Raw genomic sequence first — 13941 nt, 5'->3', positions numbered from 1 at the left:
AACTTATGGAGACCCTGTCTCAAAATAAAAAATAAGGGTTGAGCTGAGGGTGTTTCTCAGTGGTAGGGTGCGCCCTGATTCACTCCTAGTAGGAGAGAGAAAGGGGGGGGGGGGTGCGGGCAGTGCCAAAATCTGGTTGCCACCGACCATCTTGTATATCGAGAAGGGGCTTTGGGGACAGTCTGCTACAATGGCATTCCTTTGTCCCATCCGTGCTGCAACAGAAGCAGGGGCCAAGGGCACAGGCATGTACTCAAGGTTAGGCTAGTCTTCCCAACTCCCCTCAGTTAAACAAGTAGCCATCCTTTATAAAAACACAACACACATCGGGTTTTTAATGAGAAAATAACTGTATACTTGCATTGAATGCCTCACAATCACTATAAAACTGAAGCAGGATAATAACATCGAAGTGGTTAACATACACAGGAAAGCCAGATACAGAGTATAATTTTCAAACACAGTATTGCTGCTTTTTTCCCCTCCTCCATAAAAAAAAAGAAAGAAAATGTCATCTGGATAAAGAGCAACACAATCAAAATTGGCAGCTCACTGAATGCTAAAAATTCAGGAAATTGATTCTGTAACTAAAACTGGATATAGTCACCTTCTCTAATACTTAGGCTATTTTTTTTCCAATACATAGTTTAATTAAATCCATTCTTCATTCGGAAAAAAAAATGTTTGTCTTCAGCGACAAGAGTCAACACTGCTTTAGTGTTTCTTGTTATGAGTGTGTGTGTGTGTGTGTGGACACTGATATAGATACTGCTTCTATGTCATCGCCTAGGGTGGGCAGCATGCATGGGTAATTGCATTGTCATCCAAGTAGAATTCAACCAACCTCTGTCACTGACAGACCCTGTTTCCATAATTTCTGGATGAGAGAACCAAGGTGTGTCAGTGGTTCATCGGTTCTGGAAGAAACTGAACATCCACAAACTCTGCAGCAAGGAATACTTCTGGGAAGGCTCTAACGTTTGCAAAATCTCAAAATTTGTTCTAGTTGACATTAACAAGCTTGTGTGCTATTGAAGGGTGAGGCCGAGAGCTTCCTGAGCCTCTTTCTCCCAGTGGATTAGGCAGGAATGACTTTTCTCCAGGGGTCTGTTCCATCTTCAGGAAGCTACAGGGGTTCATGTGGGATCCCAGAGCACAGTGCTGTGTCCATGGTGCAAACATGGGGTGGCAGTGAGGGGGAATGTTTCTTGAATGAATAAAAAAAAAAAAAAAAAAAAACAAGAGCACAGACAAAACCTGGCTCTACCCCAGTGAACCGTAATTTACATTTTTAATAGGAATGCAATGGGATTGTCAGTGAGTAGAGCAAGGAAATAGCAGTCATCCAGAAGGCAATTTGGGGGAACTAGTAAAAGTTGGAGATGTAGGGGACACAGTAAAAACAGGTCCGTGACTGGGAGAAACAGTCACAGAAATCACATTTATTTCCTCATCTATTCGTGGAGTGTGGCCCAAGGGATCCTGGCTCTAGAGCAATCAATGCCTCTTGTTCAATCAAGGTTGCTTTGAAAGTGATTCCATGAACTGGGTGGCTTCCTAACATTCCTCCCGGCCCCAGCTCTTCTCCATTGCAGCTGTCCCGTGGGTACAAGATCCCCTTCCAGACAGAACAAAAGCTTAAGGTAAGTGGTGACAATGGTTCCCTCTTGTGAAAAAATGGGGGGAGTTAGTCAATAGCATGTCTGTGCTCTCTAAGAGTTCCATGTCTGTCCCAAAGCATGAAGCACAGTGTATTTCCTGAGCAACCCATAAATGTAGCCTACTGGCCACCATCCTGACTGCCACTGTGCTTAGGGCCACAGGTGCTGATGCCTCCTCTGCTCTTCTGCATGTGTCTCCTTAGAGAACGCCCCTCCCATTCGGTCCTCAGCCCAGAAATCCTTAGACAAATGGTGGTCCTCCTTCCTGGGCGCTCCCATTCCAATGGGGCAGGACCTCTGCTCTAACATGGAGGTCACCTTCCTGGGAATACCTGGCTCCATGCCAGCCTCTGCCACTATAAAATGAACTCCTGTATCAGGGGTCTTATTTGTTCAGTGTCCCCCAATGGCTAGCACTTGGCTGAACATTCAGGAGAATGAACCATCCCAACTGCCAAATGCCCACATGCAAGGTTGGCTACAATCTGCAGAATGTGGGTGCATATGACAGGTACCAGAGGCACTTTGAAAGGATCTTTAGGGGTTATTGGCCAGTTCCATCTTTTTACTTTATGCCCACCATTTGTGAATAAACTTTCCCTCAAAGTCAACACTAGCAAAGATAAAAAAGCAAAGATAATGTGGGTAACACTACATACGGGTTTTGTGGAATTGCTACTTATGAGAATAACATATCAGAGCTTATGACATAACAATATTAAAACCAAAAAAAAGAATTTTAATGAGATCTAATTTAATTATTGCTTTAAAAAAATAGTTTTAAAACAAAGGAAAAATAACGAAGGCTGGTTAGTTATTTTTCTCATGGCCAGAAATAGAACATTTTCTCATCCAGAAATTTAGGGCACCCAATTACTGAATGCCCTTATCATATTGCTTTAAATGACAGAAAAGAGTAAAGCTAGCATCCTCTAGTGTATACTAAGCATGAATCCAAAGCATGGGAATAAATAGGATACGTTCCTAAATGTCAAATTACAAAACTACTCAAAACTCTGCAATTGTGATTCATGCAAATACCATGTTAGGTCAATTTAATATTACAAATACTGCATCAGCTCGGTGCCTTTATATCCCTTTTCATAAAAAAGAAATTCTCACTCACTCCTGATGCTGGCTAACAGCTTTGGAGGAAATAACTGTACACTCAGGTGTCGTGAGCAATTGAAATTTAACACACACACACACACACCCGTGAACATACACTCGTTACACAAACACACAAAGGTGTACACACACACACACACACACACACACCCCATCTTTAGGATTTGTAGTTGATTCCAAGCCTGTACTTAAAATTTCTATTCTATATTTTTCTCTTTAGCATCCTGAAAAGCACTCAGCCAAAAAAATAATCTCTTTCACGTCCTTCTCCTCCCTCTCCCTCCTCCCTCGTTCTCTCCCTACCTTCATTGACTTTAATGTTTCCTTTCTATTGACCCCAAACATCCCTTCCTTCTTCCTACTACCTCTAAGGCTCACTTTATAATACAAAATAGTTATAAACACTTTTATTTCTTGCCATCTACCTCTCTAAGGCAGAGTTTGACCTTTCCCCCCCCAATTATTGCCATCTAAAAATACCCCTACCATCTTGAACCAAGCTGTTCAATGTGTACAGGTTTTATTCATGTTTATATTCCCCTATCCCATCATAAAAATAGTTGTTGCCCACTAAATATAGTTTTCACGTGAAGAAACATAATTGTGAAAATGTGTTCTTCTAAACTACACATCAGTCAAGAGTATAAGCGGACAAGATCCTAAAGCTAAAATAATCCATTTGGTTTGGCTTTCTCACCCCACATTCCTCAACCTCCTAGTGTAGAAGAGATTGCATCTGCAACATGAAGATATATTGTCTTAAAAATATGGATTGTATGCATTGCAATCATTAATTGCTCCCAATTAAAAATAATCAAATGTAAGAGAAATATTATCATAACTGCCTCTTTGGGGCAACCACAGAGAGGAACACCATTCATTGTATGGCGGCTGGAGAAAATGGCGCCAATCCAACACCTTGGATGCCACGAGCAAGGGGTGGGAAGCCAGAGCAGAGAAATACCCTGTGCCACACAGATGGCAACAGCCTGGGCCCTACAGCTCACGAATGGACTTATCCTCACTGTCTGTCCTCATCACCCACCAAGGCTGGTCAAAGGTCTGCCCTCAGCAAATCTTATAATGTCTTTGTCTTTTTGGATCAATTGTGGACTGGTCCAAATCCAGAGGCTTCTTTGAGTCACAAAGAAATCCTTTCTCTTCTGACTCCTGGGTCTCAGAATTCGACGGGTGGACCCCCTTTTTGCTTTATTCTTCATCGTTGTGTGTTGCAGTTTCCGGTCTACAGAAGGATTGCTGAGTTTGTATGCACTTTAATAAATAGTCCATCAAAATGCTTGATGTGATCATTTCTTGGTTTCTTGGTATCCCAAGCACCAAAGAAGTTTCCCGGGCCGAAGGAAGTTTATTCATTGTCCTCTTCCTCCTGGTTGGCGTAGATCCCTGCCTCCCAGCGCAAGGCCAGTGCGCTCTTCCTTCGATTAACCCGTGTGGCCTCAAGGACCTGAAGAGAAAGGGAAAAAAATTACCCAGGGTTCATGATGCTAATTATGTACATGAGCCAACTTCCCATTTCTTTCCTCTATTCTCCTCCTCAACAGCATCAACATGAATGAAAAGTAATGGAGTGTCTGGTACTGCAGTTGGTAGAGAGGTCAGGGAGGAAAGACTGGAACTGTGCCATCCAATATGGTGGCCACTGTTGCCACATGGCTACCAAGTACTTGAAACACATGCATGAGAAACTAAATATTTAACTTAATTTTACTATTTAACTTAATTTTAACTTACTTAAAATTTGTAAATAGCCCCTTTGGCTAATAACTATTATATTGGATGGCACAAGGATAGATCCTCTTAAGTCTCTTCATAAATAGGCAGATCAGAAAGGAATCCCTAACTATTGGACCAGTGTGGATACAAGCCAAGCTTTGTGGATCTATGTAAGGTATGATCATATTTGTATCACACCAATCTACTCTGGCATAATTAAACACAAAGAATCAGTAACTGAAAAATATAGCTTTTGAGGGTCAACAAAAAGCAATCTCAGCATTTTGATGAAACTTCTTCCGGACCACGTGTACTAATAAAATCAAAGGTGACAACATCAAAGACAAGTGGGCTTGCCACCACTGAAATGGGTCCTCCTTCCCTCCTGTTCACTAGCACAATCTGTAAACTCCTGAGTGGAAGACTTTAGCCAAAATGTTCCAGCTGTAATTTTATTAAGATGAGGTGCAGATGAATGGCATTTAGGTGGCCAACATACGAGAAAAGGTCCTAGGTCTTGCAGTAAAAGCAAGACCAATCATGCCAACCAATTACTCTGGCATTAGTTTAGGGTGCAGAGTTTCTGATTTTAAAGAAAAGTTCATTAGAGCCAGTACTGGTTGGTTTTCCAAACTGCAATGAAGGCTTTGATTATTCTAAAAATAATCATTTAGGCAGGGGACACAGATGTTGGCAACTCCAGAGAAGCAGGAGATGCAGGTTACAGGCAGGGCTGCTAAAATAGGCATAAGCAGATTCTGAGGAGACTAAAGGTCTGGGGGTCCATCTCAACCTGCTTTTCTGCATTTTTGTCCAATGAATGGAGCTTTGATGTGCTTTCCTCTGCAAAGCCCTCCCTACTCGCCCCCAGCAGGGAGAGCTGGGATGTACTCAGTCATGTCTGCTGAATGAATGATGCATTGTGAGGCACCTAAGCCATGTCATCAAGTGTCTTGTTGATAAGCACACCGAGGTTCCCTTATTATCTAAGAAAAACAAATTAAGAGAAATAATAGTTCTAGAACTGGTACAGTCTAGAGCATTTCTCTGGCCAATGTGGGATAACATGGAACTGAACCAGAACTGGACTGGGCCTGCAAGGCCTGGGCCCTGTTTTCAGTTCTGTCCATTGGCGATCTACATCTGCCCTACTTGGCAGACTTTCTCAGGAGGCAGTGTGAACTCTGGAGTCCAGGCAGGTCTCGGTTTAAATTCTAGTGACTGTGTGACCTTGGAAAAGTCACCCCTGCACCTCAGTGTCCCCATGTAAAATAGGATCATAAAACCCACAGTTGACCTGAGGAATAAATGAGGCAATGTATGTAAGGCATTTTAGCATGGTTCCACGTGAATAATAATTTAATGAGTAATAATAATGTTTAAAACGTAATAATAAGGTCTCAAAAATTATTTCTATCATCATGTGGAAGGATTTGCACTATATGAAGTGGAATATAAGCACAAAGCATCTATATAAGGGACTCTGTCTTGTGTAAAATGATCAACTGCCTTTTGGACTGCAATACAAGCTGACGTTGAAAGGTTTATTAAAAAAACTGGAAATAAATCCAAGGTTTTGAATATAAGAGTCCCCATCCTTTTCAAATGTTCCTTGTCATTTAAACCCTATTTAATAATCAACTTGAGCAGATTTAGCTTGCCATGTTCTTCAGGAACTCATGCTATAATCTGTCCGCCCATTCACCTTACAAGCATTTACTGGGGTCCTACCTGTGGTTAGGCAGAGTGTTGGCATGTTGGGGACAGAACAGTCCCTTTCCTCATGGAGCTTAGTCACAAAAAAATGTGATGGGCAGACGTCAGTACTCCTAATTAGGGGAACATTTAACAGAGTTTGGGTTTGAACACCTACTGGTCAACTTACATCAGATGAGTTCTCCTTTCTTAATTCATTTCTCTTAATTTATATGACCACTTAACATGATCTGATTTTCTGATAAAATCTAAATTCCTTGGTAATAGCACAGACAAGACAATAAATGAATCACCTAAATGAATCACCATTGAAATAACTGAGACCTTAGCATAAAACCATCGTTGGGTTCATAGGCCCTGTGATCCAGGACTATGTTGGAGTAAAGCCATCCTACAATTGGCCTTTTAAGATTCAAAAGTCAAGTTCTTGGGGATGAGCACTTGCTCCTTAACTAAAACCCAGATCTGTGTGTGTGTGTGTGTGTGTGCACATATATATGTAAATCTCTAGCAAATTTAGTGTTATTATTTTAATTATTGCATATTTACTTTTATAATCTATCCTTTTCTTTTCTGGGCTAAAAGCACATGCCTCTAGGGCTATAATCGTAGCACACACATCATAAGTACTACAAACCAGTTACTGTTTTAATCCTCAGGACATTCTGTGAGATTCAGGCCATCATGACTCCCATCTTACATGATGGAGACTGAAGCACAGGGAGGTCGAGTAATTTGCCCATTGTTGCCCAGTCAGTAGGAAGAAAAGCCAAGATTTGAACCCAGCAAACTCTAGGTGCAGAGTTGATGCTCAGAGCCATCAGGCTACGTGGCCGTGAGAGCCTGGAGGGAGAAGCACCGGAAAAGAGCAACACACACTCTCCACAGAAATAAAGAGAGGAAAACATAAAAACTAAAAAATAATTAATATGAAATAATACTCAGGGGCGGGGTTGTGGCTCAGTGGTAGAATGCTTGCCTAACACGTGTGAGGCACTGGGTTCGATCCTTAGCACCACATAAAAATAAATAAAATATAGGTATTGTGTCCACCTACAACTAAAATAATAATAATAATAATAATAATAATAATAATAATAATAATACCGAGACCTGATTTGTTTTTGTTTTCTCACGAATTAATTCAAATTCAGGATGATGATGTCGGGGGAGATCAATTCTCTCCGAGCAATCCTCTAACATTGTTTTTGTCTTTGTAATGTGTAGTGCACAGCTTAACTTCTATGGCAATCAGCATAGGACAATACTATACAGCAGTTTGGGGGGATGTGAAGTAAAAGATATGTTAATGAGTTACCCCTCTTAAATATTGATATTTTTTCCTCTTATTTTCCCTTCAGTAAAAGTTACACTGTGTCCAATTCTATCTTCCTCACATACATTTGACTGGATTGTCACTGTTCTAAACTATACTCACTGAAATAGGAGATGAGATTAGTGTCTAATTCTAAGTTGTCATTCCCTAGATGAGAACCACACTTGGACTATGAGGAAGGAACACAGAATGGTATTCTCAACATTCACTTTGTGTTATGAACAAAAATTGCAAATAATTGACAGCTCAAATCTATAGTTAAATATAATTATTTTGCTAAACAGTGAGATACATAGAGATATATACACATACATGCATGCATGCATGTACACCTAAACATGCTTGATTGTTTAGAACATTGTTTAGGTGTACATAGATACATGGATTTGGCACAACTGATTTGAAGAATAATTTGCAATATTTAGGGAATGTAAGTACATAGTAGCCCTACACCCAGTTCTCTTACTAGGAAAATTGTTTTCCTAGGTGCATGGAGAAATGTGCAATAGCATTCAGTGAAGCATTGTTTATAATGACAAACAAAAATAGAAACTGGAAACAACCTGCATTTCCATCCATAGGAGTGAATAAATAGTGATATATTCATTGAATGGAATACTATACAGCAGATATACTGAATGCTCTAGAGCCACAGGTATTAACATGAGCATATCTAAAACCAATGCAGACTGAATAGTCAGCAGCAGAGGCTACCACCATATGACTTACCACTTATAGAAAGTTCAAAAACATGCAAAAAAAATAGGATATTGTTTTGGGTACATATATGTGTAGTATAAAAGCATGCATGAAAATGAATACCAATGCCAAGAACAGTTACCTCTCAGGAGAGAAAAGGTGTGACAAAGAGACTGAGCAATAAGAACTGGGAGAAGAAACAAGAGGGCTCGAGTTGTATTTGCAACATTAACTTCTTTTAAAAATATTTAGCAAGTGCTATGAAATAATAAGAATGGGCAAAGCTGGAGGAGTAGGTCTTATTATCAGATTGCATTTTATAATTGGGGACTTTGCATGCCGGCTCCACGACATCAGGAACACAGAACAGTGCCTGGCACATGGTAGATCCTTAATAAATCGTAAACCAGGTGACTAAATGATGACTATATGAAAGACTCTCTTTAAAATAAAAATTAGTACAGAAATAAAAATATGAAAATACTGTCCTTCCTCATAGCAACAAAGAAAAATATGGTAAAACATAAATTAAAAAAAAATAGGAAAACATTGTGCTTTCTCATAGCACACATCTTTATAAAATCTGTGTAAGTTGGAGAGGAAAGAAAGAGACCTTTGGGAAGAAGCTTCCAAAACAAAAGTATAAATTGAAAGATCAGAAGGATGGGGTCATGGGGTTGGTTCATATTTGGAATAACTCATCCTAAATCCATGAAATGGGGGAGCTCTCTGGATTTGTGTTAAGGTAAGAGGGACCGGTTAGAATCAACAGCTCAATCTGCATGAGTTGTACTATTTTCTAACCAGACCAGATTAGATTTGCTGCTCATGCCTAAGGAAACTAAAAGAAGCCAAACAGCCCATCATTTGTGCCCTCTAGTTCAAACGTCTTCCAGATCCACGGGTGGGCAAGGTCTTCTCCAACCTCACCGCACAGCACAGCACAGGGAATCATCGTTGCATGGACTCCAGCACCGTGAGGCAGTCCCCCAATTCAGAAAAGGCAGGAGGAAATCCACGTGGAGACAAGCTGTTTTTCTTGCCATTCTCATGTAACACATCAGGAAACGGCAAACCACAACAGCATGCACCTGCATCGAGCATGCACTGACACCAAGACAGACAAGTTGAAAAGTACCTCAGAGGTCACCTTGCAAGACAGTAACTTAGAGGTGTACTGGCAGGAAGGGAAAAGACCAGGGTTAGTACAAAGCAGACACTCACAGAGCACCCCACCGCTGGAACTCGTACCACGCCAGGGGAGGGCAGGAGGGGCAGTCACTCCAGGAGGCCACCACACACCCACGCCAAGACTTGCTTCATCTGATATTTGTTTATTTCAAAGTCTGTATCTCTTGGAGCAAGTAGATACCCTATTATCCTTTAATAAAAATATCAGATAAGCTGCACTTTGTTAATTCAAGATGTTGCTTTCAAATTTTCTGCACTTTGAATTAACGAGATTCCTTCCATTTTGGATTTGCCAGACTCTGGAGCCAGCTTTTCAAAAACTCTTCCTGTAGGCTTCTCTGAACCTTGAGGTTCACTCAAAGAAGACCCTAATCTCTAAAGATTAGGTGACCATATACACAGCCACCCTCATCAGTACCCTGGAGTGGGGTGGTCCTGTGATCACCAGTTAGGATGGTTACTTAGAATTAATATGAGCACTACAATACTAAAATAATCTTAGTTCTTCTAGAAGACTAAAAGTCCTCTGTAAAAATCCACGGGGTTGGGGGTCGAGTAGATCTAACTATGGGAAAGGAGACAAAAGAACCAATGTGGAACAGCCCCTTCCAGAATTGTGGTAATGAGCTTGCATTTACACTGCATAGGGCATCTGAGGAGTTGACTGGTTTGGGGTACTGTTAGTCATAGACTTAGTTCCCCTGAGACTATGGGCTTACAAATCTGTGGGCATCAGCAATTTCTTACATGGAACACTAAAAAATTACAGTTCTGAAGTGGTCAGACTAAGGGCTGGGAGATGAGGAGCTCGGAGCTCTCCTCTCCTTTGCACCTTCCCTGTGGCATAACAGCCCTAGAACGAGATGGACAACGTGAAGCATCCTTGGTTGTGGCTGGGCTTCCTCTAGGGCCTGGGGAAGGGAGGGGCGCTGGGGCAGATGGGCTTCCTTCACCCACTCAGTGAGAGTACAGCGGCATCTCAATGCATGACTTCATTTAGAGGGAAAGTTGAGATGGGAATTCTTCTAGAGAATCAGGAAGTTCCAGACCCCAGTTTTGACACAGTCCAGGGAACTGATGAGTTCTCTTATTCAGAGACAGGCAAGGGTGGTTGCAAGAACTTTCAATAGTAACAGTGTCGGGGGCTGGGGATCTAACTCAGTTGATGGAGTGCTTGCCTTGCATGCACAGGGACCTGGGCTCAATCCCCAGCATCACCAAAAAAAAAAAAAAAGCCAGAGAGAGGGGAGGAAGGCCAGGAGAAAAGGGAGGGAGGGAGGGAGACGGAAAACCCTGCTGAGTAAATCCTGTGTTAGAAGTGAAGATGGGACTGAGCACACAGAAGGCTCAATATTCCTCATGCCCCTGAGCTGACTAAGGCCACCTCCCTTTAACTGGAAAAGGAGGAGGAATCTACCAACATGTTCAAGAGAACCAATGAACCCTCACCTTCCTAGGCTCAGGTCATGGTGTGGGAACAAAAGCATACTGTTTAACTAAATGCAGTCATTTAACTAAATGGCCTCGTGAATCCATTCCCTAAAGGGCTTCTTGAGGCCTGAAGGAAAGCAATCCAAATAGCTCCTGATTTGTGCCTGCCAGCCCTACAGTCCTCCAGATCTACAGTGGGCAGGGTCTCCTCCATCCCCACCTCAAGACAGCTCCTTTGCAAGGCACCAAGAAGCTCTTTAGGAAACAATGACTCATCAGTCCATTATGAGTTGCAGGACTGACCAGAGATGGCATCAGACTCAGAAAAAGGGCATTTCCAGTAAGATAACAATTCCGGAGAAGAGGAACCCGCAATTAAATTCAGGTGGCTACATCTGGGCCCACTGCAAAATTACCAGGTTAAAGGAGTGAATGATTAAAAGGATGAACAGTGAGGTTGGGGCAGAGCTGCAGCCTCCCTGAGGAAACAGGGTCTTTTTCTAATACATGCAAGGATCTGTGTAGGCTGGTGCGCTGCCCTGGGTTTAGGGGTGGCCATACAACCCTCCTTCCTCAAAAAATTAGCCAAGGACTCTACTAATGAGTGGGCAGAAACATGGAGCATGGAGACACCCACTGATGTGCATACAGAACAAGGAAGCACGTCCAGGTGGGTGAGGACTTTGACCACAAAGGGAGTGCCTTGCTCAGGTTCTAGTAGTAAGTACAGCCATCTGGGGATAACTTTTTTGGGCAATGTTCCATATGTCGCTGACCGTTTTTGCTCACCAACTGCAAAATGAGCAGGTTCCCTGAGCCAGGGACCCCCTGGCCTGTCTTGTATTTTTTTTTTCATTAAGTGGGAAAACTGGAGACAGCAGGGCCCCCGCGCTGTGGACAGCTCCACATCCTGCCACTGCTCTGATGTGATTAGAGGGACCCTGGACCTGATTTAAATGGCAACAGTTTTTCTCAGTTCTGATGGCAGAATTCTCTCAGGGAAACTGCAGGCTTGGTTCATGCGGGCTCCTTCTCTTTCTTCATGCTCTTTGCTATCAATGTGTCTGGAGTTAATCTCACCACAGACACGTCCCAGTTATATGTCATTTTTGCTTTTAGGTCTGCATTTTCCTTGAGAATGCAGACCAAGTAAGGATTCTTTTTATTCAATTTATAAATGACTTGCTACTTTCTAGGCTCAGGTTTTGATCCTGGGGGAGAACCCACAGGATCCTTAAAACGTGGTTTCAAATTTCCAAAAGGGCAGGCAGAAATGCTGCCAGGGGGCTTGTAGGAAGGAAATGTTGGCTGGTGAGATGCCAGGGCAGATGCTGTATGGCACTGGGTGACACTGGGGACATCAGCGTGAGCCACTTGAGGGTACACAATCTACAATGCCATTTTGCCCTGCTAACAGTGTATGTGCACTGAGCAGGAGAACAGAATTATTTTACTTTTAGAAGAACTGCCCTTAGCTTCTAGGATAGGAAGCCAGGCTACCAAGCAACCCACCTGCTCTCTGTTATGGTCCTTCTCATATAAGAGACAACTAAAGAAAAACGGAAAGGGGGCCACAGACCAGCTAGGGGGAAAACTTCAATGCATTTTCCAGTGACTCATATAGATACAACAGAAAAGATCCCCTAAACTGGAAGGGCTAATAGACATGCTAAGAGGTGGCTCAGAAATTTAGTCTGGCTGAAAATCATGTAATTGCTTTAGAAGCAATCTGAGTATATTTTTTTTTGAGATTGGATCTCTGAAAAGAGGAGACACCAGGTTGAATAAGTTTTGTCCTATTCTTAGAATTTTCAAAAACACACTTGGTTTGATTGTAATGTCAGTTCTACTTCAAAACACTGGGCCTTGCGTCCAGGACCTGGAAATAGCAACAGCTTGATTTGTTCGTAGATTTCTTCCTTATCTGAAATGTTGATTTACTTGGGCAAAATAGAGATAGGAAGCTGCCTCTTCGCTGTGTAAGGGAAGGGCAATTAGAATATTAAAATGCTGACTCCATACTTTACTTTTGGCTTCATTAATGCCAAAAGGAAATCCAACCTGGCTGGCATTCATGAGGTGGCTGCCTGAGTATCAGAGCAGGTACGAAGGAGACTTCAGCCCTCTGCCTAGCAGATGACTAAGAATTGGCTCTTTCCTTCTGTGTACAGTGTTTCTTTTCTAATATCTATACTCCAACACAATAAGCACGTACAGGTCGCTACTAAAAGGGTCGATTTGTTCTTTCCCGTCCACATGGTAACATGAGGGACCCACTTGGCTGACCTCCACCAAAGTTGCTGATGTATGTTCTGGATACACTTTTCTGCCCCACCTTTCAAAGCAGCCACAGACCACCAAAAATACCTAAATGTGAACTCTGTACCAAAACTGGGGCTGCAAAAAAGGGCTGGCTAAAGAGACTTAGTGGGCAGGAAATGTCCCACAGGCTCAGGAAGGAGCTGCTGCCTCCACCACAGTGAAGCCCAATAGGAATGTCCTCAGCAGACACCGCAGGCCAGGCCCCAAGCCACTGTGAAATTCAGAGAACAGACCATAGGCTCCCCCTGTGTGCGTTTTCTTCCTTTCTTTCTCACCACATATTTTGAAAGCAACTTTCAGTCCTGGCTTCCGTCCCAGAAGTCCTTTAACCTGGGATGAGCCTGCCAGAGTTATGAAAAGTGTAAATTGGTGCGGACTTTCCCACTGTGAACCCCAGGGCACTCAAGTTTAAGGTGACCGGGTAGTTCATTATCTAAAGCAGGATACCTTTTAAAGGGAAAGGGGTGCTATTCATCATTATGATGCCCGAGACTCCCCGGGGATGGCGTGAAACCTTGAGGCTGATCCCAGGCTCCTTGGGACCGTATGGAACAACTCTGAAGTCTCTTGCAGGACAAAGAAACCAGAGTGGATGACTTCCTTCATAGTTCACGTGAAAGCCACATGCAAAGTTCTGGGGTCAGGGACAGGGTAGTCGTGTGGTTTTCAACTGTCATTTAAAATGGCTCTTTCTTGCCAAACTGCATAAGAGGCTTGGAAACA

The 13941-nt window shown here is 42.5% G+C and overlaps 1 protein-coding gene across 5 annotated transcripts in view; it reads right to left on the bottom strand.

The window, feature by feature from the left end:
* Positions 1-305: 305 nt before the first annotated feature.
* The window catches only part of Palm2akap2 (PALM2 and AKAP2 fusion), a 465668-nt gene continuing 452032 nt past the window's right edge, over positions 306-13941 (bottom strand). For 4 of the 5 annotated variants that reach the window (XM_071600827.1, XM_071600829.1, XM_071600830.1 and 1 more), the window contains one exon: positions 306-4254. In XM_071600827.1, coding sequence (XP_071456928.1) covers positions 4156-4254 — 99 coding nt within the window. In that variant the 3' untranslated portion in view covers positions 306-4155. The remainder of the gene's footprint in view (positions 4255-13941) is intronic. The other variant, XM_071600828.1, reaches the window with a different exon arrangement.

This window comes from Marmota flaviventris, chromosome 13, assembly GCF_047511675.1.
Source record: "Marmota flaviventris isolate mMarFla1 chromosome 13, mMarFla1.hap1, whole genome shotgun sequence".
In the NCBI taxonomy this organism is placed as follows: domain Eukaryota; kingdom Metazoa; phylum Chordata; class Mammalia; order Rodentia; family Sciuridae; genus Marmota; species Marmota flaviventris.
The sequence above is the reverse complement of the archived record's forward strand: the minus strand, read 5'-3'. Positions and strand labels throughout refer to the sequence as shown.